Source organism: Melitaea cinxia, chromosome 9 (assembly GCF_905220565.1).
Source record: "Melitaea cinxia chromosome 9, ilMelCinx1.1, whole genome shotgun sequence".
Taxonomy (NCBI): domain Eukaryota; kingdom Metazoa; phylum Arthropoda; class Insecta; order Lepidoptera; family Nymphalidae; genus Melitaea; species Melitaea cinxia.
The window spans coordinates 10,189,681-10,216,662 of record NC_059402.1 but is presented as its reverse complement, the minus strand read 5'-3'; the positions used below and the strand labels follow the sequence as shown (position 1 = coordinate 10,216,662).

Here is a 26,982-nt window from a genome sequence, read left to right as displayed (position 1 = left end):
CTACCAAAATGTGAAGCTCATCAGTGATAGAAATGTGGTTTTAATTTTTTTTTGTCTGTCGTTTGAATGACAATGCTATATTTTTAACAATTTAGTTTATTCAATTATTATTTTTTAATTTCTCTAAAGTATAAAAAAGAGAATATTAAATAAAAGATAAATATGCATAATATAAAAAATTTATTATTTAAAAACTATTTTTTGTTCTTGATATTACTATAATATATAAGGCACTTTGCCTTCTTAAAATCTATAAATAACACAAACAATAAGGAATGATTTGAATATGTTTAGTATACGTATTCAAAACAATTGTAGATATATTTAAGAGAATCTTATTTTTTTCACCCTAGACTTTCCTTCCTCATTTCTAGAAACTTCATAATAATGTGTAACTTTATCAATATTACCTAGAGATTCGATAAATTCTTTGTCGTGTGTAATTATTATAAACATGAAATTCTTCTGTGTCATTCTTTCTTGAACTATTTCACCGAGTGCTGAACACAAGCTTTTAATATTCTCATGATCTAAATTAGTAGTTGGTTCATCTAAGGCTAAGATACCAAATCTGAAATATATGAATTTTTGTTATTGTATGATTAAAAAAAATATATTATAAATAAATAGAGTTGTAACGAATTTTGTACAATATTGAAAAAAAAGCACAGACTGTAATTTAAGCTCTATTGGCTTTTTTTCACGTATTTTATATGTAATTAAGTTGTCATTTTTATGTGCGTCTAATTTCACGACTTCGTTACAATATTGTGCTCAATTTGTTGTATTTTTATTAGTATTATACTTTTAACCCGTAAGTTTATAACTAACATGGATGTATTATTAAAAATTTGAAAAAGTCTCTTAGATTGAAATCTAATAAACATACCTGGAACTGAATGTTTCAGCCAAAGCCAATCTGATTATCAGACAAGCCAAAACCTTTTGGCCGGCGCTACAACGCCCTCGCATATCAATCTCGACTCCATTCTTGCATTGGATCACTCTAAATAAAAAATAAAATATTTATGTACAATTTGCTAACTTCATAACAAAATTAGTTGCTAGCCCGAAACTAAGTACGATTGAAATTTAATAAAACTTACTATATTTATTTATTTATTTTATTTTATTTAAACGGGCCCCAGTAGGATTTTCTCCTGTGTCGGCGGTCCGGAAACAATACACAAGTACATGGGTCGATCAAACTATTCTTTGTACGGATTTAAAAAAAAACAGTAAGTAAAAAACAAGGCGATTTTCTTTTATATTTTCTTTCCACTGTATCATAGATAAAGTAAAAAAAAGTAGATAATGCGCGGCCTATGTTGTTACTGAAGCCACAAAACTCGGCCCCTTCAAGTAAACACACGCGCTCACGCACACATATGCATCAAACTACGCTCATTTTCGTTAGTATCTCACGGGGCCTCGTACACTAACTTTGCCTATAAAATGCCGTTCTTTTGTAATTAAATGGTGCAAAAACAATAGCAAAGTGAACAAAAAGTCTGAAGAAATATCGTTTCACACGTAAGTACATACAAAACTTTATATTTTTTGTTATTCCAAAATAATATTCAGGTTATTCGGAACTTATAATTTCCATGCCTCGAAATGACGTACCGAGGAAGTGTTACCAGTAATTCTTATTTCCATTAGCCCAAAATGCGGGTAAATAAATTGTAGGCAATCATAGAAAAATAATTAAGTAGAAAGTGAACATCATTATTGTGTTTTTTTTTTATCATGTGATTTTATGTTTTACCTAAATTGAAGTCAATATGAATTTTTAACTCGTTTGTGTCTGTTTAAATTTGTGAATTAACTACTCATATTTTACTACTAAATATCATGATTTTAGGTTTCCAACGAATATTTTAATAGGAGATAGAATAGGTAGATGCTGTACGACTGAGCCGAAATGAACTATAACGACAGCCATCCTCATTTAATGTGGTTTGTTCAAACCATTTTGATAAAGCTGACATGTACGGTACAAAACGTGGACTTGGCAGAGTACCATCACGTATATACTACTACTTACTACTACGTATTTTAATGTTGTATTTTTTGTTCTAGGATCTACCGGATGAGTCTAAAATCAGTCGATAACCAAGATTCAATCTTTGATACACCTAGAAAACATAAACTAAGAGAAAAGTTAAAAAAAAAGTAGATCATTGCAGCAAAGAGTTAGACGTCTTTAAAACAGGAACTTGCCCTTCAGAGAAATCATCAATTACTTAAAAACACAATTTTCATTGACACAAATTTATATAATTCATTAAATCAAAACATGGCTGCAATAGATTTGTTTAACAATTTGAAGCGAAAAAAGGAGTAAATATATTTAAAACTATAAACATATTTTTATTTTCGCATACCCATTTTACGTATATTAAATTAATTGTGTTTAATCCCACTTAATAAAATTTTCAGGGACTTTTTTTAAAAAGTGTCAACACTTTACTCACTCACACATATTTAAAAAAGTGGCTTCACTTTTTTGTTCTAAGTGCGTTATCTATATTTTTACTTGATCTATGCACTGTATTAGAATATTTACTAATCATCTTCTGACGTTCATTGATTTAGGGTTACTATGGCCATCTTTGTTTTTATTTTAAAACATTCAAAGGACGTAACTTAGTGGACTGTCGTGGAGGAATACGTCCGTAACGTATCTCGCGCGGACAAAGGTGCGAGCTTACACCTCCACGGGATTGCCCCGCTCTACCGCGCGAGCTCCTGCAACCACCACCGAGGCGACCCAGCGCGGGCAGCGGTGGACGATTCGGACGACGCGAGGGAGGACATACCGTCGTATACTTAAATAAGGGAGGGACCAAATGTTAGGGATACACCGACGGTGGGAGAAGAGTGGAAGATAGTAAGGTGAAGACCCCAAGGGCTAAAAGACCCTGGCCCATTAGGGCCGCAAAAATGTGATCCCGGAGGCAAAACCCCAGTGAAGGAAGCCCGGATAAAGAGGTTTATCTCGATGCATCAATGGATAACTGAACTAGTTATGATGACAGCAATTATTTGTATGGGAAAGAGATGTTGTCAACTAAGTTACCATTAAAATAATTGAATCATGATAATGAAACGACATTTAATATCAGTGCTGTATATTCTAAAACTGGTTATGATATGTAATTTGGTAAATGATTAGTTTTTTCAGTTTAGTCATACATGTATATTAAGTGTAGGGACAATGTTTTTACAAAGGATAGTTGATTGACCCACATACAACCATACCACGACTAACATCTATGACTAATACAAATGTTTATTCATGTTCATGTGCGGGGATCGAACCCGCGACCGCCAGCCCAACAGTCAGAGCTGTGACCGCTGCGCCAACACGCCTACTGATGTTATACAAGGATAATGATTCTTGATCGCCCTATTTACAATTAGTGGTAGAAATAATTGTTTTTCTATAATAGCGTGCATGTTACCTTATTATGCATTTAGAAAAGGCTGTTGATATTGCCTTGGCTATATAAACGTAAACTTTAATTAATTATATAGATTTTGTTGGTATAATGTTAAAGTGTAATGTAATATACCTGTAATCATATTTACGACGTTCAGAGTCGGCGGTCACACTACCTTCAGTTTTTATTTCGATGTAATCTATGTCATTACCTCTATATATTTTTCTCCACATTGATCTAAAAATATATATATAATTTATCATTCAAGCTTAAGTACAAAAAATGAAATTACATAGATTTTATCACAAAAACGAGCTATGTAGGTTTCAGAACGGTAGTTTTGGGAACATTGACACACCTGATAATAAGGTTGATATTTTCCATCTTTTCTCTATGGAATTCCATCAGACATTTTTCCAAGGCAACAGAGTAGTCTCTGATATCTTTATCGATCGCCTTGATAACATGTAGCTCATAAAATTTTTCTCTATATTTTTTTTCAATGTCCTTATTTTGTGATTTCTTTAGTTCCAGTTTATTTTGTTTTAGTCTTTCCTATAAAACAATAATTGTTAAAAAAAGTTCCTTTTCAATTGTCCAGTTTTTTACTAGCATTAATTTGTAGATATGTTGTGTACTTAGTTTTTCTATCCAAATATTTTTATAATATATGCATACCTTTAGTTCTCCAAGTTTACCCTCTGTTTGTGCTTTTTCCCTAAATATTTTGGTTTGTTGTATTATCAGGGGTTCCTTTTCTGAGATCATTTCCACATTTACTCCACTAAGCTTCTCATTTATATCTGCCAATTCTTTTTCACAAGTCTCTATCTCTTTTTGTGCTGTACGTAGTTTCAAATTATCTTCCAAGTTTCTTTTGTAAATCTGTTAAAGTATTAAGTAAAAATATTATTTATATTAACGTAAAATTAGTGTCAACATCAATTATTAAATGCTAGAAAACTTTATAAAAAGTATTTTTAAGTTATATACAGTACCGCCTGCTTGGCTAATTCATCTTTCAAGCTATCAATCTTCTTAGTGAGAGTGTCTCGATCATTCATGATTTGTTTTTGTCTCGCTAATAATTTCTCATTGGCTTCTGTTATTTTATCCATTTCCCTTTGGAGGTTTCGTTCTTTATGCTGTCTTATTTCTAAATCAATTGCCCTCAACTTATCATATGCGTTTGTTACTTTAACTATATAACTGTTCTTCATATCGATTTCTGACCTATATTAAAAGTTAAATTTATTTTATTTTTAATATTTAACTATATTTATTTTTTATTTTACTTAGGTTAAATAATAGATAAGGAATTATATTAAATAAAATGAACATAGCCAATAACATACATCTTTTAAATGTTCATGTTCTAGGTCATGAGAAAATTTAGTGTTTTTCTTAAACTATAAAACTAACAAATTTGTATTGAGTAAATCAATATCTTGTTTCAGTCATCATATATAAACATTACCTATTCTTCTTCACAGCCTCAGTCTTTATTTTCTCCTTTTCCACAAGTGCTAATTCTAAGGGCTCCATTCCACCTTGGAGCTCTTTCACTTCAGATGTAAATTTCTCAATATTTGACTCCATTGTTTTTTGTGTCTCTTGCAAGTTACACAATTCTTGTACCTAAATAAAAATAAAGAACTTTAAGGACTTAATTATTTTCAGAGAATAGTAGAGTACTTTGTCTAGTCATGGGACATTTACAAACTTTTGTGTTATATAGATATGCAAACATTACTGAAGTATGATAACACAACTACAAAATGTAATTAATGGAAATTAATAATAAGTCAATCTTAATCACATCAGAGTACCTATTATACCTATATAAAAAAGAAGAAAAAAGATTTTTTTTTTTTTGATGAAACCCTTCATTTTATAATTAATTTGTATAGAATACTTAACAAAGTTATGTGTCTCATTTCTGTCCAAATAAAATTAATTTATTCCTCTAAAAATATATTCACAGGCGTCATCATAATATACGTTTTTAACAAAATAAAGCCAATAGTTTACGACCTTTTTCTGTACGTTGAGCATGTCCTCCTTCAGCTTGTTCTTCCTGTCCGCGGCGGCCTGCAGGCGGCGGTTGTGCGCGTTGAGCCGCGTCTGCGCCGAGCGCGCGCTCGCCCGCAACGCGCTGATCTTCTGGCGGAGCTCGCTCTGTTTGTTCGTGGCCTCGTCTAGTGATATGTCCGATACGAAATCGCCGCACTTTGCCTTTATCGCTTCTAGCTAAAAAAAAAATTGTAATATGTATTATATTTTGCATTTGTATTCCATAATATGAAATAAAACGAAAAAACGGAACTGGTTATTATTTGGTTATAGGTGTAAACAATGATTTGTTAGTTTTGTTAGTTAAATTAGCAAAATTTAAATCATATATATTTTGTATTGAATCAGAATATCAATTGAGAATATGGATATTAAAACATTTGTCAATTATTATTTATTGCTCTCACATTGATGGTAGGGGTAAGTACAAAATAAATTTAGTTGCATAAGGAGCATTATAATTTCATTTCAAGTGTTTATACTGCAATGCAGATGCAAAATAGTTTGTCTAGTATGGAAAGTAGTGCAAAGCGTAAAATATAGAAAGTAAGTATTGGTAAAATAATTAAGAACGTTTAGTAAACAGTAAACCATAATTTGAGGAACATTTTAAAGTTTAGTTTAACACTAGCTGCTGCCCGCGACGTCGTCTGCGTGAACGCTATACAGCCTCAAAAATACCTACGATTATACCTTTTAAAATAACATTTATTTACCCGTTTCTTCTTTACATTTCATATCTACAGAAAAATCTCATAGATGGCGCTGCTTTAAAATTGTCTTGTCTACTTATATTCATTTTTTGGCGAAGCGTGTGAAACGTAGTGTGAAGAATCAATTAATTATGTTTATCACAATTTAATTATGTTTATCGGCTTAGTTACTTACATTGTGTGATTTTTATAGTGTGAAGCTAGCTTATATAGATTTTTTTTTTTATTATCGCTAGGGACCCCATTTACGGGTGATATCCAGGAAGCCTGGGTAGGCATTCCTAGACCGTATGTCGGCTTCAGCACTTGGGGGGTGCAATACCGACCAAAACCCTTGCGGGACCCTTCAGCCGCTTTAATTGGAGGGTAACATAATAACAACAACATTCAAATATGCGTCGTTAGATTACACGTTGTTACAGAATGCGTTGAGGAAATAAAGGTTTACTGCTCGTTCCCGGTAGGTATAGCATGATAATATGTAGCCTATATGTTGAACCGACTTCTTAATAATATTCGTGCCAAATTTGAAGTAAATCCATGCGGTACTTTTTGAGTTTATCCCGGACATACATACAGACGAACAGACAAAAATTCTAAAAACTATATTTTTGGCTTCGGTATCGATTGTAGATCACACCCCAAGTATTCTTTTAAAAAAATATTCAATGTACAGTTTTGACTTTCCTACCATTTTATTATATGTAGGTATAGATAACTGAAATTCTTTCTTGACTTTACATAACATAAAAAATTTAAAAATATATTCTAAAAAACATAACGCAAAAGTATTCTGTCTACCCTTGTCACTCACGCAAAATAGTTCGTCTAACACTTAGTTGCGTCGCCATTGCTCTCAATGACAGCTTTAGTGGGAAGAGGCATGGTTGTAACCAACGCTGCACACTCAGGCGTAATTGACTCCCAGAGAGCCAAGAGTTTAGCCTTTAAGTCGCTCTTCGATCTTCGATTTTTACGGAGAATTTTTTTCATTGTTCACCACAGGGTTTCGATCGACGACAAGTCCGGACTATTATGGCCATTCGATTGTAGGGATGCTTTTCGTCAGTAGCCACGTCTTTGTTGTCCTTGCAGTATGGCAGGGAGCACCATCCTGTTGAAAAATGAAGGAATCTTGATGCTTGAGTGACGGAATAGAGGGCAGTAAATTCTCTTCCAAAAGGTTTTGATACCTTGCAGAATTGACAGAACCATTCACAAACTGTATCAACCAACACCTCGTGCAGACATGCAGCCCCATATCATAAGAGACGCCGCAAACTTCACTTTGCGTTTGAGACAATCAGTATAAACTGCCTCATTTTTGTTCCGAATCACTTATTTCCTTTTATCGTCGACTGTCAATTTAAATGATCACGAGCAAACTTCAACCTCTTTTTCTTTTGTACAGCAGTAACAGTGGTTTCTCCTTAGTGGTGTAAAATCCGTAACCCATTCTTTTTAGAACTCTTTAGCAAGTATCAACTGAGACGTCTTTGTGAATCATGTCCTTCCATTGCACCGTGAGTTCTCCAGCTCGAGCACGACGATTATTTTTGATAATTTTCTTCAGGATTCTGCTTTCTGCTGCATTTGTAATGCGTAGTCGACCAGTTTTCTTCAAACAAGAAATCGTTCTATTCTTTTTATAGTGCTAAATGATAGATTGGACTGTAGACCTGAGAAGTATCAAGTCTTTAGATATTTGATAACTTGATTTGCCAGCATCGACCCCACTAACTATTCGCTTTCGAAGCTCTTCACACACGGGTTTGCCACGACCTATTGTTCTTTGAAAACTAATGAAAAAAAAACAAAATTTTCAGAATTTATACTGTCTCACTTGACAAATGACACAGAATTAACTACGCGTACTTTCGGTAGTGAAAAATAAATTATAAAATTTGATAAAAATTAAAAATTATATAGAAATACACTTAAATATTCTGATTTGGAATCATAAAAGCACATTATTGTTTTATTATATTGAAATTAAAAGTTGTATATTTTAATGTGTATATCACGTGACCTAAAACACGACCCGCCATGGTATGACGTCATACGGGCTAAAACAAAATTCTGTCAGTGCTGTAAACAGCTAAGTACACAATTATCTATCAACTTTAACTTCAAGAAGTAATAGTTGTGCTCTTAGCTATTTATTTATTAAAATGCAAAAAGGTTTTGTAAAAGCAGATAGTACAAATCTGCAAGAAATTGATTCAATGATGGTTGCAAAGTTTTTTTACATGTAACCCAGACTTCTGTTCTGTTGCATTTCGAAATGTTAAGACATCTTTGTAAGTAGTTGTTATGTATGTGTATAAGGTATTGAACTTTTGACGTATTGAACGAGTTCGGTCTTACATACGTCATACACGACTTTTGTTATTAATCATATTACGTCACCAAAATGGCTTTGCTTTTTTATCATATACACCTGATAGCGATCGTTACTCATAGTAGGGAAATTATCCGCCAACCCGCATTGAAGCACAGCGTAGTGGATTAAGCTCTGATCCTTCTCCTACATGGGGAAAGATGCCTATGCCCCGTAGTGGGATATTATAGGCTGAAGCGTAAAATAAAAAGGTGTTAAGAGTCGATAAGGTCGATACAAAATTGTAATAAAAAATGTACACCCGAATAATTATTTTTTTTATACCTCGAATAGAACTTCAAATTAATATGTTATAATAAGGAACTTTGTTCCTATCTGGTGTCTCACGAAATCACACGTTTCTCTTTTTAAATATTCATTTCTCAAAATATTTAAATAATGTATAGAAGATACTTGCAAAGCTCTAGAATGGGCCGAAAAGTAGTTTTAGAGCTAGACCAGTTCAGTGATCTATAACACCTACAGAATCCCTAAGAAAAAAAGAAATTTGAAGGAACGCAGTTAGGTTAGGTTATTTAGTCCAACACTTACTTATATAACGTTTATCATATCAAGTAGTTTTAGTGCTAATTTGCTCTAACTCCGCTGCATTGAGGTCATATCACACGTATAGAGGATGCGGTTAACTCACGTCCTTGGCAGCTTTGTCGAGCTCGGCAATACAGCGGTCGAGCAGCGGCATGTCTCCAAGCAGCGCCCTCGCCGCCGCGCCGCGCCTCTCGGGCTCCGCCGCACTCATTGACAGCTCTTCCACCTCCTCTGATAGGCCCGATATTTGCTAATGAAAGAACAAATTATTATCATTACAATCAATCAATCATTACAGTCTATACAGTCCACTGCTGGACATAGGCCTCCACAAGTTTACGCCAAAAATAATGTGAACTCATGTGTTTTGTCCATAGTCACCACGCTGGGCAGGCGGGTTGGTGGCCGCAGTACTGGCTTTGTCGCACCGAAGATGCTGCTGCCCGTCTTCGGCCTGTGTATTTCAAAACCAGCAGTTGGATGGTTAGCCCGCCACCGGTCGGCTTTTTAAGTTCCAAGGTGGTAGCGGAAGTGTGTTATCCCTTAGTCGCCTCTTACGACACCCACGGGAAGAGAGGGGGTGGCTATATTCTTCAGTACCGTAGCCACACAGTACAAATTATTAATGAGTTTTTAATTTTTAAAATCATTTACAAGCACACTAACACACGTGAACATAGTGTAGACAAAATTTAAAAAATTGATAAAATTAATACAATAAATTGTTAATAATATAATAAATTGTTTGACTCCACTTCTTGTACTTTTTGATTTAGTTTTTTTTTTTAATGTAGTATGTTCGAAATAAATAAATGATTTTATTTATTTAAAATTATTTTCTACGCAAAAATGAGTAATGAAGGTTCAGAAGTGTTTTTTAAGCCTATTTATATCATATAATTTTTGATTTTGATAGATATGATATTGTTCGCTTCAGCCTATCGCAGTCCTCTGCTTAATATAGGCCTCGCCAAGCTTTCACCGAGCATGCTAATTTTCTGCAATCCTCATCCGCCGGCGATCTTACTTACATCGTTAATCTAGCAAGCCGGAGGATATTAATATTATTATTGTAAGCGATCGTATTTTCATACCTTATCCAAGTCCTCAAGTTGTTTTTCCAGTTCCGGTATTTCAGTCTCTTTTAGACTAGTTATTTTATCGTTCAGCGACCTCAAGCTCAATAAGTCATCTTTTTTAGCAGATGTCTTCTGGAGCTCCTCTGTGACTTTCTCCAATTGAGCGGGTACATTCAAAACTTGGGTTGTCAACTGAGATATAAGATCAGTAACCTAAAAATGAGTTTCAACCATTAAACTAATATTCCTACTATGTGCACAAATTTAAGAATTGGTAGAACTTATTTTGTTTAAATAAAATATGATTTTTTTGGTATAATTAGTAAATCTACCTCAGTTTCGGTATCAAATCCACGATTACACAGAGGGCAGCACTTGTTATCTTTTATCTGACCTTTATATTTTGTTATAATGAACATCGACGACTGGAGTACATTTTGTTCTTCCTGAAATTAAATTTAAAAATATTGTAAGAGATTCCTTTAACAACGATTAAATTATAATTACAGTTAATAAATCAAAAGTAAAAGAACTTTTTAAAAGCAAGCTTTTATTTAAACGCGCTAAATAGAATAAATTTTTCGTTTAAAACTATTGCTATCAACATATAACGTCATTACGCAATTTATATAATACAAAAGCTTGTCGAAAGATATGAGTACTCATATTTATGTTGTTTAAAAATTTTAAAAATAAAATCAATGAGATCAAGTTATTTAATTTACTTGTTTATCTACACAGGTAAATACATGGTCACCAGTAACGTAGTCCGCCATATTAGATTTAGAATGACGTCACTTTATTTTTCAAGTTATCATCTTTTCATTTGATACCCATTCTAGGAGGGTACCAATAGAAGTACTTACCCACCCTTAGAAATAGCTAGTTTGCCACCTTGGGTGTTCCGTCCTGTTGCATTTAAAATAATGTCACACAGCGAACCATGCAATATACAAATTAAATGTGTATGCAAAATTTCCGCTAAATCGGTTGAAGATATATGCCTTAAAATTGAGTTGCAAGATTCTACCTCAACAAACAAAGTTACACACATACACTTACGCAAGTTAAATACAATTTTTTTTATTAAAAATGAAAAAAAAAAATAGGAAGTAATAATTAGGCCCGGAATGTCCTCCTAGATATTGTCTAGATAAAGTCTCTAAAATCTGCATTGTCTGGAATTGACTAGTCTCTAGTCTCAAGTATTGGGTTCAAGTAGTGCTGTCTCCCGACGTCGCAGGCGTCCACAGGCCGTACCTGCAGGCGGTCCAGCGCCGCGCCGGCGCGCTCGAGCGCGGCGGGCAGCGGCAGCGCGCCGCAGGCGGCGTACACGCGGTCCTCGGCGGCGGCCAGCGCGCCGCGCCGCTCGCCCAGCCGCTCGCGGGCCAGCCGCCGCTCCGTCTCCAGCCGGGTCGCCTGCCGCCGGGGACGTTACGTCGGTTATTAATCACGTCATATCTTTTACTGTGCTGTGTGTTTATCTGTGCTGTGTGGCTACGGAACTAAAGAATTTAGCCACCCCCTCTCTTCCTGTGGGTGTCGTAAGAGGCGACTAAGGGATAACAAGGTTCCACAACCACCTTGGAACTTGAGAAGCCGACCGATGGCGGGATAACCATCCAACTGCTGGCTTTGAAATACACAGGCCGAAGACGGGCAGCAGCGTCTTCGGTGCGACAAAGCCAGTACTGCGGTCACCAACCCGCCTGCCCAGCGTGGTGACTATGGGCAAAACACATGAGTTCACGTTATTTTTGACGTAAACTTGTGGAGGCCTATGTCCAGCAGTGGACTGTATAGGCTGTAATGATGATGATCTTTTACTAACTTTCTAACCCCTCGACCTCTTTGTGAGGTTTTAGACTACCCTCCTCCTCCCCATTACCCAAATATCCCGTGTATTTTATATTCTTTTTGTGTTGTATATTCTTTTAGTGTTGGACAGTCTATAAGTACTAAAACTAAATCTTTTATACCTGTTTTAAAATCTGAACAATATTTCAAAACACCTTGATTTTGTGAATGTGAAGAAAGCAATAAACTATTTTGATTTCCGTATCTGGTGATTAAAAACGTACAATGGAACGAGCTACGCTTGGGGTCTCTCTCAAAGACAGGATTAGAAATGAGACTATCCGCGAGAGAAGGAAAGTAACCGACATAGCCCACAGAACTAGCAAGTTAAAGTGGCAGTAGGCTGGCCATCTGTGCCGCAGGACCGATGGTCGTTGGAGCAGACGGGTCCTGGAGTGGAGACCGCGTCTTGGCAAACGCAGTGTGAGACGTCCTCTTGCCCGTTGGACCGACGATCTACGTAAGATTGCCGGTGTAGACTGGATGAGGATTGCGGAAAACCGGGACGTTTGGCGCGAACTTGGGGAAGCCTATGTCCAGCAGTGGACTGCAATAGGCTGAGCTGATGATGATGATCTAGTTAGTGATTGGAGCTAGTACCGACAAGTGGTGGTAAATCTGCATGAATAGAATGGATTTTATCCCCTATCAAAAAATGTTACGAGCCGCCTTTTTATATAACCCCTTACTTAATAATAAACAAATTTAAATAACCACCGCACACTCCATGGCCCTCACTAGTATTTATCGTTTTGGTGGTCTGGAAATATTTATTTATTTATATATATGAAGCCAAAATAGTATACAGTGGTTATTATCTTTTGTACGTAATTAAACATTGAATATCTTACATTATACGCCAAACTTAAAGGCTATCTCAACATGATATAGACATTAAACGGCTATTTCGAAACTTATGCTAACAATTAATATTTATCCTATGACAAATTAACTCATTAATAATAAAAGTGAAAAACAAAGTATAAAAAACAGTACAAGAATAAAAACCCGTGTTTTAACAGTAAAAACACGTAAAAAAATTAAATAAAATAATAATCCACAATAATTTCAAACAATGCTATAAAGCTGTTAAAACAGTAATACATCGCCAATTCTGTGAATATTATAAAAAATTAAAATATTATCCGTTTATTATTAGTAAGTAAAAACGCTTAAAGGTATAAGTAAGCACAATTGCTACATCAATATATAAAATATAATGATATCTGTGTTCATATAGTTCGTAGCTAATATCTGCTTCCTCTTTAAAAATTGAATTGTACAATTATGATTCTATTTAAGCACCCATTGATGCCTAAATTGGTTCTAGCAAATTAAATAAACAAAACATACACAATACTCAAGTAGAAACGCCCAGACCACGTCAAACATCTATATGGCGAATACAAATGTAATGCAAGGGGATCGAACCCGACACCGCCATCACAATAGCTATAAGCCAGTGCTGTGAACATTGTGCTAAAACGTCTTCACGGTGATACATTTTACTGAAGTAATATAGATATCAGCACGGATCTTGAACGCTCGGTGACAGTGGGGATCGCTTTGCGCAACGTGCAGGGGTCGCAAACATTTTATTATTAATGTATTCATGTGTTGAAGGTATGCACTCAATATCCGTGTCGATAACTGTATATTATTATTAAAATTTCGAGGTCCGTCCAAATGCTAGAGAAGCAATAACTGTCGACTTTGTTGTCATACTAAGATGTGGCGACTTTTTTTGCAATTTTTTAGGTTCCATTTTTAACCAACTTCAAAAAAAGGAGGAGGTTACTCAATTCGACTGTATATATATATTTTTTTTATGTATGTTCGGAGATAATTTCTTCGTTTATGAACCGATTTTGATAATTCTTTTTTGTTGGAAAGGAGACATTCATAGTTTGGTACCATGATAAGGAAACCAGGATCTGATGATGGGATCCCAGAGAAATCGAGGGAAACTTTCAAAAATCGTAAGGGTGACCAGTAAATTTAATCATGTTTTCATTAAGTACTATAAAGCACTACTATTTAATAAAGGTCTGAAGTAGATCTGATGATGGAGTGGAAAGAAAGTCGAGGGAACTCTTCAACAATTTATAACAATTACCTGCTTTTTGAACTTAATTCGTTTCTATTGATGAGAACTTTGCACCTGTATGAGTTATAAGTGCCATTACAGTCTGATGATGGAGACAAAAGTTAGTCGAGGGAACTCTTTAACGGTTTATAGCAATTACCTGCTGTTTGAACTTAATTCGTTTCTGTTGATGAGAACTTTGCATATATATGAGTTATAAGTGCCATTTCAGTCTGATGATGGAGACGAAAGATAGTCGAGGGTACTCTTCAATGACTTATAGCAATTACCCGCTATTTGAACTTAATTCGTTTCTATTGATGAGAACTTTGCACCTATATGAGTTACAAGTGACATTAAAGTCTGATGATGGAGACGAAAGATAGTCGAGGGAACTTTTCAACGATTTAAAGCAATTACCTGCTGTGCGATCATCTGTGTCGCAGGACCAGGTTTGATGGTGGAGCCCATAAACACTCGAGGGAATTTCTCAACAATTTACAGCAGTTACCTTTTGCTGTTTGACGACCGCTTTGATATAATGGTGCATGTGCCGTGTCGGCGGCGCCTAAACACCGACGGTCGCGGGTTCTATTCCAGCTCGGAGTGGATATTTATGTTTATATAAATATTTATTTTTGGTCTAGTTGTTAATCCTTGTGGTTCTCTCAACCTAGCCTCGGAGAACGCGCTAGGCTGTCAGTCCCGGTTGTTATTATGTACACCTGATAGCGAACTTTACTCATAGTATGTCGACGCGTTAACGCAGCGGTCACAGCACCGGCTGTTGCGCTGGCGTTAGTGGGTTCAATCCCCGCGCACGACAGACATTTGTATTGGCCATATAGATGTTTGTCATGATCTGGGTGTTTGTGCTTGTGTATTGTGTATGTTTCCGAACTCCCGACATAAAAGAATAAGCATCCTTGTTAGGTCTACCCATCACTAAAAATTGTAAAATAAAATAATTTTTAACAAAAAAAACCGACTTCAAAAAGGAAACTAAAAAGTGAAAAGTAAATTTACTTAGTACAAAGTAATTCGTATTTTGATTTAGTTAATCAGAAATGATTAAATAAATATTTTATAATTTTGAAGTTGGTGCCAAGTAAATACTACAACAACCTGGCTACAATAACAAATACAAACAATACACACACAACAAACAAGTACAAAAAATATTATTAGATATGTCAAAACAATAACAGAATAATAACAGTATTCAACCTAATAAGAACATAATAGTCAATGAAACAAATTATAAAAGAAAACTGAATACTGTTATTGTTTTACTTGGCACCGAATCCTTCCTCCGTTTCCTTTTTGAAGTCGGTTTTTTTTTGTTAAAAATTATTTTTTATGTATCTGATTCTACATAGTACCTACAAATAGCATAAGAAGTGCTATTTTAAACTTATCATAAATTTTGCCATAGGTTTTTAATATTTTAAAGTTGATATGAGCTTGAACTTGCTGTTTAATAATTACTTAAATAAGTTTTAATAGTTTTTTTTTAAATATTTGGTTTAAAAATTAAAAAACATACCTCATTTTGTTTTTCTGTTATTTTCTTCTTCATCGACTCCAACTCTTTTCTAATCTCACAGTCTAGTTTATTTATTGCTATGGCAAAGTTTTTCTCAGGCATGCTTCCAAGTAGTTCCGTAATTGCAGTTCTGTGTTTATTTTTTAAAACATTTAATTGTTTCTCTTTTTGTTTAAACGACTCTTCTATCATATCCTTTTCTTTTAACTTTGCACTTTGTTTTTGTAATTTTGTAACCTGGAAGTTAAAAGAAATGTTATTAATAAATATAATCAAATTTTATAATGTAGCCATAACAGTGTCAGTTATAGTATGTTTAAAATTTTTGTTTCTTATACTTACAAATTTGCTAAAGAAAAATATAAAATAAATTTAAAATAACTTAATTTTTTTATATAAATAATATAATATTTAACTGCTCATTACATATTACAATATTTATAAAAAAATGTATAATTTTTTTAATAAAGAGTAATCATTCAGAAAATACCTTTTCACTAAGTTGTTCCAGTTCGTTTTCATGTTCCTCCATAAGTTTTTCATCTCTATTGATTTCAGCTTGACACTCCTCGGGGTTCAATTCATTAACTGCTTTCTCATAATCTCTGAAGTGAATATATTGATATGATAATAATTATGATTGGACAGATATTTTAAATATCTGGTCTGGTATAGAACTGTGTATTTACTTCTTCAACTATCAAAATATGGAAAAGTGTGACAAATTTTAAAACATCTAAGGTGTTCACAATCACCATTTAACCTGTGATATCTCACAATTAGGCATAGGCGTCTTCCTCCATGTAGAAGGGTGAATGTAAGGCGTTGTTGCAAAGTAATTTAGCAGTAATGTTGAGAAAAAATTGTATAATGGCTACAGTCAGTGTAAACGTAATGAAACTGGCAGAACTGCAGCGTGACAAGTTGTTTGGCACGCAGCAGTTCTGCCATGTTCATCTTGTATATATGTCCCAAACATTTTTTGCAATTGCAAGCAATACACAGTACAATGTAAACAACATCACAATGTAGTTTATCGCCTGTATAAAAATTAGACTGTTTGTATTAGAGATGTTTATTGTATAAAACTTAACTTACTCCTCAGCTGTTTTAAGTTTTTCTTCCAAAGTCTCTAACTTTAGTTTAGATTTATTTGCATCATTTATTTGTTTTTGTATCTTAGTTATTTCCTTTTTAGTTGTTTGTATTTCTGACTCTTTATTGGATATTTTTTGTTTGTGACGTGACTGGAAAAAGTTTAAAATATTACATGTTTGAAGTAAATAGTTTCACAAATAATTTATATTGGAGTGATTGAATTGCTGAATTTTCCTTAAGCAATAACATCTCCACTAATATTGTAAAAGGCGAAAGGTTTGTATTTTAAATGTTTTGTAAAAGATAAATTCAAAAACTACTCAACCGATTAAAAAAAAACTTAAGAAGAATGCTATGTTATCGGTGAGTGGCAATATTTTAACAAAGGAAAATGGAACATTCAAAATTGTGTAACTGATTCAGGCAAAGCTGCAAGATGAAAACTAGTAAAAATACAAATCTGTTTATTTTATAATTATTTATAAATACAATTAATAAATTAGGCAGCTATGAAATGTGTAATAGAAAACTCAACAGACCAGTGCATCGCGACATTCATCCACATGTTTCTGAAGTTCCTTCTCTTCAAGATCAGAAGCTGCTTTTTGCTCCTTGAGTTTGTTTTGTAATTCTTCAATTTTCTCATTTATAGTGCGTATTCCATTTGCTGCTTCCTCATTTGTTTCTATTTTATCCAATTCAATCTCTGAAATGTATATATTTGTCAATAAATAATTAGAATTGTTTAAGGTGAATTTTAGGTTAAGGGATGTTCTTGTTATTAATTAAGAATTTTAACTATAATACACAAATGCGTGATGGTAGCTTTATCACTAAAAGCACTTTATGTACATTTTTAGGTTTGTTACTTTCTTCAAGATAATATAATAACCGTGAACTTAATACATTAAAGTTAAATTTTATCAGTCAAAGTTTGTCATCGCTTTTGGCTATGACGAAATTACTTTTTTGACAAAGTGACTGATGATGACTTTTTTTCTTTTAATAATTTTTTTAAAGTACATGTTATTAATGTTATATAAGTAAACATTTGAATTATATAGATTACCAGCAAGTTTTCCAGTTTCAACAATCATTACATTCCTTTTATCAATCTTATCTTGATTCTGACTTTCTAGCAAGATCAGTTTGTTGTACTTTACTTCATTTGACGTTTTTTCATTAGCAATTCTTTCCTCTTCCTTGTTAAATGAAAAGTTTTTTTTGTATGAATCCTCTAACTCTGCCTGTTTGGTCTCAGCAGTTGCTCCATAGTTGGCTATAAATTTGGAAATCATACTAACATTATAAACCTAAAGTTTGTTTGAATTAAAAATTCTTTTTGAGTAGGATGGTCCATTTACAAAGAAAACCTATATTATACACACTCCAGCCTATCGCAGTTCATTGCTGGACATAGGCCTCCCCAAGTTCAGCCAAAAATGGCATGAACTCATGTGTGTTGCCCATAGTCACCACGCTGGGATTGGTGACCGCAGGGCTGGTTTTGTCACACCGCAGCCCGTCTGCGGCCTGCCATTTTAAAGCCAGCAGTTGGATGGTTATCCTGCCATGTGTCGGCTTTATAAGTTCCAGGGTGAGGAGAGAAGAGAGGGGTGGCTATATTCTTTACTGATTTTATAGGCTACAAAATATTTAAGTATGTTATTTCCTCAAATGAATGAGTGGAACCGCAGGGTATAGCTAATGTCAAATAAAAATAATATTTTCAAAAAGATCTACTAGAAAAATTCAAACTCAATAAACTTAGTTTTGGAATTGATTAATTTTTATGTTTTGTGGGGGAATATTTGTTATTTTACCTATTTATGAAATAAAATGTGTCATAGTAATTAATTAGTAAAAGAGACATAATTAAGACAATCTCATTTTTCTTTAATTACTTGATTTTGTAATTAATAACATAAATTTACTATTGTATAATTCTAGTTTATATTAATTAAAAGTAATTAAACCACTTACTTATATTTTCTTGGAGTTCCATCAGTGAACCTTCATAAATGCTTTGAATGGAATCTTTCAAATCCTGTTCTACATTCTTATTTTGTTCTAATCTGCAATTAAAATTCAAATAAAATTTAAAATTTCATAGTTAATTCATATAGATCATAACTGATAAACTTCCTCTTTTTATTTGCCTTGATGGTCATTTATGATATTAGTTTAATGCTTATGAAAAAAAAAAATGCATTGAGCAATGATTGTACAAGTCACAAAGATTTAGTAAATTTCATACATAAAATTTAAAATAAAACACAGTTAAAACAATTATTAGGTACATAAGTCAATTAAATTTTATACCTAGTTTTTATTTTATCCCTCTTAGATTCGAAAGCTAGTAGATTTTTCTGTAATGTTTCAATAGCGTTGATTTTCTCTGTAAGAGGTTTTAGTTCTTGAGATAATTCAGATATTTTAAGCTCAGCTTCAGATATCCGAGTCTCAGTGTTTACAACATCTAGCTTTTTCTTGTCCAATTCTTCTTTTTTTTCTGTTAAGTGAGCTACTCCTTGTTCTGAATTAGAAATTAACTATAATTATTATTATATACATGCTGTTTGACTCCTAAATTCGTTTCTTCATTCCACATGAAAAAAAAATCTGTACCCTTTTATAGCCGACTTCAAAAAAGGAGGTTACTCAATTCGACCATATATATATTATATGTATGTATGTATGTATGTATATATATATATATATATATATATATATATATATATAATATGTATATGTATATATATATTTTTTATGTATGTTTGGGGATAACTTTATCGTTTATGAACCGATTTTGATAATTCCTTTTTTGTTGGAAAGGAGATATCCCTGGTGTGTTACCATGATAAGGAAACCAGGATCTGATGATGGTATCCTAGAGAAATCGAGGGAAACTCTCGAAAATCCGCATAACTTTTTACTGGGTGTACCGATTTTGATGATTTTTAATTTAATCGAAAACCGGTGTTTATCAAGTGGTCACATTTAAATCTCATGGAGATCTGACTACTACTTTTGGTGTAATCTTTGATAATGCGTATTTACTTGACAATTTTTTCGTCTACCTATGTTGTATTACTTGTCGATATTATTGAAGTTGTTTTTTTTTTATTTGCCGGCAAACTCAATTATAACTTTTACTGTCTTAATATATGAGCCACTCTAGCAACATACTTCTGAATAACCATCCAATACTATTTTTCTTGGTTAAAAAGCGTCGATTAAGTGAAATACCAGTAGTAACTGCACATACACAAAGAACTGCATATGGAAACAAGTTTCTTTATAGAACTTTTTTCATTGTAAATTATAGTCGTATTTACGCGCTTACGAATAAGTCTATCAAAGTATTTGTCTATTAAAAGAAACTCAAACTTAAAAATGGAATATGTTTTTTTTTTTTCTTTCATGTGAAACTGGATCAATTACACCAACAGAGCCATCCATTTGAAGGTCGAAGCAGTCGAACACCTGTATATTAGGGTAAAGCAGGATATATAGGGTAGGCAGCCCAACTGGGTAAGTATCTCAACCTTACAGAAGATCACAGCTAAATGATATCTCTCTAAGTAGTGTTGTGTTCCTGTAGTGAGCAAGGTGACCAGAGGTCGTGTAGAGGGTCGGGGTAAGGTTGGCAACGCCCTTGTGATGCTTCAAAAGCTGCAGGAGTCTATAGGCTTAGCTAACTGCTTAACATTAGGTGGACCATACACTTGTTTGCTGAACTACCTGTAATAAAAATAGAAAAAAAAATTGGTTAATGACTACATACCCAATAATTTGATATTAGTTGCATATTCTTTTCTTATTTTTCGAAGGCGATCAAAACAATCACTGTACTTATCAGCATCAAATATCTCATCAAACCTCTCCTTAACTTTTTTTCCTTCATCTAATGGCCAACTGGCATCTTCTTGGTGGCAAAAAATCACTGAATTCAAAATGGCTTTTGGCACACCTGTAAGAAATAAATAACATATTAATAGTTTAAAGAAACATTATTTAAAATAAGAAATACTATATTGAACATAAGCTTTAAACTATTATAACATAGCTATACTACTACTACAATATCAATTATGACATAGAAATCTGTCTTTAGGATTCAGATTGTTGCTGTATATTTAATTTATAACAATATTTTTAGAACTACAAAAACTTTAAAAAAGTTTCGTTACTTCTTTCAAGGTACCAACTGACGAATTTTCCATTGAGATACAGTAAGCTGACATTAATTTTTATTCAAAATATCATAGAAACTATCACCAGGCAATATTTTAGTTGAGGGGAAATCATTGAAAATAAAATTGAACATGAAAAAAATAATTTTTTATTTTAAATTTTTTCATGTTCAAGCAACCAGCAGATGTATAATCCACCATGATATGGACTTTATTTTTCCTTCAAGATATTAGATAAACTAACTGGCTAATTAGCCATAAGTCCGCCCATTGTACTTCACTGTCGGTAACTATCTTTGTGCTTTGTTTGTAATATATTTGTGGTGTACAATAAAGCATAAAATAAATAATAATAAACTATAATCAGACAAATTTTAAAACAGGAGGAAATGACTAAAAAAACTTTTTCTTTCTCCATGTGTGGGAGACTGCCACTACCAGTCCCACCCACATAGTTGGAGCTGATGGTCTTGAATATTCACAATATAAACCCCTTAGCCATTTTACTAAGTTTCGATTAGGAGGAATTTGGTCATTAAAATCTGTCATTGCCTCCCGGACCATCAGACATTTATGAGATAAACAGTTTTTGAAAAACTAATTTAGTCTTAAAACTGACTAGCTTAATAGTTACCATATACAATACTTTCAAAAAAATTCAACAAACCTAACTCTTCATGCATCACAAAATCCAAGTCAGCACATCTCGATGATATATCCTTAGTTTTACCATTGTCATCTACTACTGAAAGAAATGAATCTAATGTCTGAAACTTAGGTTTCTTGTTTTGATAGGCAGTAACTCTCATGGACCTTGAGACTTCTAATTGTTTATCTTTAGCATTGATAATCTGTAAAAATATATGAAAAGGTAAATAATATAAATATTTTACTTTTTATTTATATTAGTTCTTGACTGGCAAATAGGTGCTGTTTTCTGTGACTCTGCTTTCTGCTTTAGAGTTATTGGATTGGCTTTGATTCCCAGCACGAGTCTAGGCATAATATTTATTTCATGTATGTAAAGCTTTATTAAATAAAATATGTATTATAAAGTGTATAAGCATTTTTCAACTGATACCACAATACTGGTATTAAGTTGCTTACCATAGAAACAAATAGTGTCTTTCAACATAAATGTAATTTAAATATGTTTACAAAAACATCAATGGTGATTCATGTATGATGATGATGCTTGCTATTATCAGTTTATAGGCTCACAACTAATTGAGAATATTAAAAAAAAGTGATGGATGGACTGTGAGTGAGGACATGAAAAGGAAATGAGTAAACACTGCAGTGACAAATAATAGAGGAATGGAAGTGGAAAACATGTTGTGCCGACCCTACATAAGTGGGACAAAGGCAGAGAGATGAACTAATTGAGAATATTTTAAAAAATTATCAAAAAGTAAATGTTCAATTATAGTGTTATTGGACTATTTTTAAACGATTTTGACAAATCCTTCAGGTCAATTAGGAGAAATTTGAAAAATATAAATATTTTTTCGGAGATTAGTTTTGAAATTAAGTTCACCTTCAACTTGACTTGACCCATAACCTCCGTGGATCTATTTACTTTTGCATCGTGCACAAAACATTCATTGCGGCTTCCCGGCGGCATCTGACCAGTTATTGCATATCGTAAGCATTCAATAATAGTAGTTTTGCCACAACCATTCTGTCCTAATATTAAAGTCAGAGGTTTTTCAAACGATATACGCTGTTCATCACACTCCTCTGGTCCAAAACTCCTAATTCCTCTTACTGCCAGAGATTTAATTCCCGCCATTTCCAATTACAATTTACACTTGCTGTGTGCACTGTTGTTGTTTCAACATTGACGCAAGTATTTCAAGTTTTAATTTCTCATAACGCGGGCCAGGTTTAGACCAATTCCGAAATTAGGAACAATAATTTTTATTTATTTATCTGAAAGGATGAAAATATCCATAATCCTTTCAAGGAATCTTAATATCTTAGCGGATTAGCCGGTTTGATGTAAAATTGTATTCAGCTTTCAGTGTTGCCACCAAAGAGTAAAATAACTTGCTTATAGTTGCCACCTTGCGAATAATGAAATCACTATATAATTTTGTTTACGAAAGTCACTATTTATATAGATTTCGAATTTTTGGTTACAAAAAGAATCCCTAGAAATCGCTAAATAAAATAATAATAATAATAATAATAATGAAAAATATATTTTAAAAAATAGAACTTGAGAAATAAAATTTTAGGTTAGGTTTAAAGAATTAATTCTCAATAATTGTGTTTGCTCGCAAACGAAAAACCGTAGATCGACGAAAAACTAGTCAACTAACTACGCGTTATCAAAGATTACTCAAAAAGTAGTTATCAGATCTCGATAAAATTTATATGTGACCACATCATAAACATCAGCTTTCGATTAAATTAAAAATTATCAAAATCGGTACACCCAATAAAAAGTTATGCGGTATAATACAACGTAGGTCAACGAAAGTAGTCAAGTAAAAACTCGAAAAGTTGTTGTTAGATCTCAAATAAACTTAAGTGAGACCAAATGACACACACCTTTCGATAAAAAAAAAAAATTGTTGAAATCGGTCCACTCAGTCAAAAGTTCTGAAGGAAATCAACATAAAAAATACAGTTAAATTGAGAGCTTCCTCCTTTTTTGGAAGTCGGTAAAAAATAGAAACCGATTTTACACGTCTATAAAATTCCTAAGTCGACAAGCTTGAACAGTGAAAGATTTAGTATAAAAGAAAGAGGAGTGAGAGGGAAATTCAAGAAAGAAGAGCTTTCCTCAGAACGAAGATTGCGTTCATTGGAATCACTAAGAAATTTAAATCTTCGTTTTAGATAAACAGGTACAACAGGGTTAAAAAGAATAAAGTAAAGTAAGTTGAGAATTTACGTATTCCCGCAGACGAACTGCTCATAGTGCACATTACGCATCGCGTGCTCGCACCGTGGAATGCTCGATGGTGTTTTTCCCTCATCATCAAGACTTGAATTCGACGCAAAAAGAGTGCAAAGAATTTTCGCTTGCTTTTTCGCATAATGTGTGTGTAAAAAATTAAATTAACCAAAAACTTATTTACTAAACAAAACAAATTGATGTTTTAATTTTTTTTTTCTATCATATTTTTTGCAAGTTATTTTATTTGAGTTTGTGTTTTTGCTCTTCCGCTGTTTTTCATTATGATTGCGAATTAATCTCTCGGGTTTGTAATTCTAGTTTCTATTTCTACTCTATCATCTATGTTTAATGATCTTACCATGGAACATAGAATGCTCCATGGATCTTACCATGGAGCATAGAGAAAATGCTCCATGGCTCTTACATAAAATATTAATTAATCTGTATTCTATGTTATAGTCAATTGGTAGTCAATGGTATATTTCAGAAGAATGAGTTATGTTATTGTGTCAGAAATATTAAAAGAAACTGGACCTTTGTGTAATTTTGCTATTGTATTGATTAAATATATTACTCGTTCTCTGGGTGTATTAAAAAAAATAAAAACTCTTTGAATAGAACTGAATTGATGTAAGTATACACAATTATTAATGTGTTCTTAGTTGCGTAAAGCGTTTATAAACATTTTCTCAATGTATTATTAAAATAATGACTAACAATACAGAAATGACCGCCTTTTAACAAGCATGTGTTAATTTATTAGTTTCTGTTATAAGTGTGAAGGATAAGAACGTCAAATTGCTTTGAACTCCACGATAAAATTCATTAAAGGTGTTATGCATTTCCAGAACAAGAACAACATATTTTATGACATGCACGATGTGAATCTAGCTCAAACTATTCATTGCTAGTTTTGGATTTTTTGAAAATTTGTGTATTTAATACATTCATTAATAACAAATTGTAAGTGTTATAATTAATAATTTTTAAACAAAGTTGTTGAAATAAATTTTGATTACTAAAACTTGAAAATAAAAGTGGTTTAAATTTAATTTATAAAGTGAATAATTTTAAATAGTCAGGTAAAATACAATTATTAATGTAGTGATTTACATAAATTGTCTAGTCTTTTCCTTTTCATGCATTTGTTTTCCATGTAGATGAGCAGAGCATAAGTCATTAAGATTGTAGTTTATATCATTGTTTATTATGAAAGATCAGGTCTAGTATTACTCATATCTGATAATCTTTTAGGTCATTTAAAACCTGAATTCTTGAGATTGTCGGCTAGTCCTATAACTTAATGAATTTTCCATTCTACTAATTTGACATATACATATTGGTGAAATCATCTTGGCTAACTTGGCACTATTAAATGCCATTAATTATGAAAATAATAATTCTCAAGAATATAAGTTGTCTGTTTATGATTTTCTTCTCTTAAAAAAACATCAGGAAACTCAACTGTTTAGTTTTAGCTTTGTACTAAGTAATAATATTTGATGGTCTTTGTTCACAGTTAACACATATCAAAATGGCATCAACCACCATGATTGAGACAGTTACAATCACTCGACCATTGAAGGTAAGAAATTACTATAATTATTATCAAAAATAAGTACATATTAACAACAAACTCAGTCTTAATCAATAAAAGCTGAATATAATAGGCTTTCTAACGTTGTAAATATATGTATATTGGCCCATCAAGTATTCTTACTTCCATATTATTTTCATACTTTTAGTTTATTTCCTAATTATTTTTGATTTAGTGTGTTTTAATCTTTTAATTTTAATTGATAATGACGTGTTATAAAACACTATTGTTATGTATCGTCTATTGGGATAAAACTTAATGCTTATCTTACCTAACTCAGCACATTATTTAAATTACAATAGCTTTTAATATAATAAAAAGATTTCAAAACAATGAAGACTAAACAGTATTTAAAAATATTTTTTTGTCATTATAAAAACACACAGACAGACCATTGCTATCTATGCACTTTTGCCATTTTATAGGTAGTTCATTGAAACCTTTAACAAAAAAACATTCGGACAGGAATCAATAAAATGTTTGAGGGCTGTTTGGACTGATCGGATCGGAAGTGAATTTTTTCCCTTGCAAGAAGTTATCCAAATTTCGGAATTTATCAAAGGTCCGGAGACTATGTTGGATGTCTTAGAAATTTTAATTGAAGCTCCTCTAATTCTAATCATTCATCCATAGAATCTTCATTTTGTATACTTCCTATCCGTCGCTACAATATCGTGTCCTGTGCTAATAGGTTATCTAGAAGAAATCGCTCTTCAGCGATAAGATCCAGAAGCTCAGAAGCCTCCTGGGGCGTTCACAGGCTTCTCGGTGTGTCCTTATTTCCTTAAGGATGGTAGACCGGTGTGCGGCCACTCCCTCGCATTCCAGGATTACGTGGGCGGCTGTTTCTTCAGCAGCCAGACATCCCCTGCAAAGAGGACTGTCCGTTGCATTCATAATGAATAGTTGGTGATTAAGTGCCATGTGGCCAGTAATCGTGCCAAAAACTATTCTGATGTCCAGGCGGTTAAGACTGAGCAGTCGGCACGATAGGTGCGGTGATACCTCCGTGAGTATCATTTTGGACTGTCTACAGCCGATTTGGTTTGCCCAAAGGGCATTGTGAGTTGCATGTGTGCGTTGCCTTACCCACGAGCGCAGTTGTCCAAATGGTAGCGGCATTAGGATGGTTGGGTCGGCAACCGGCCGGTACATCAACGGGTTCACGAATAAAGGATTATTAAATTTTTTACAGATTATTCTTAAATGCATTTTAAAATCGTTAGCTTGATATATGAGTATTAGTCGTTAGTCTGATTGAATGGGCGCACTTTGCAGAAATTTTCTTACCAATCTGCATGTGTTTAGAACTACTGCTTTTGGTAGTAATTGGTAAGTGCTCGCTGGTAGTTTTAGTGTACGTAGAGACGTATGTAGTTGGGTCGGTATAACTCCTGTTGTAGAAAGTACTATTGGGACTATTGTTACTTTTTGTAAATGCCAAATTGGGGTTA

At 33.2% G+C, this 26,982-nt stretch overlaps 1 protein-coding gene across 1 annotated transcript; it reads right to left on the bottom strand.

The window, feature by feature from the left end:
- Positions 1–269: 269 nt before the first annotated feature.
- Positions 270–23,058, bottom strand: LOC123656336 (DNA repair protein RAD50). The gene is made up of 22 exons (XM_045592032.1): positions 22,561–23,058; positions 21,691–21,874; positions 20,615–20,800; positions 19,150–19,363; positions 18,811–18,902; positions 17,897–18,106; positions 17,367–17,533; positions 16,828–16,976; positions 16,220–16,334; positions 15,730–15,966; positions 11,501–11,659; positions 10,573–10,686; positions 10,256–10,453; positions 9,265–9,411; positions 5,481–5,696; positions 4,924–5,084; positions 4,445–4,679; positions 4,125–4,331; positions 3,805–4,001; positions 3,579–3,683; positions 890–1,006; positions 270–571 (listed from the first exon to the last, which is right to left on the bottom strand). Exons 1-22 carry the CDS (start codon positions 22,813–22,815, stop codon positions 325–327), a joined length of 3,912 nt encoding a protein of 1,303 aa, XP_045447988.1. The 5' UTR covers positions 22,816–23,058; the 3' UTR covers positions 270–324.
- Between the last annotated feature and the right edge of the window lie 3,924 nt (positions 23,059–26,982).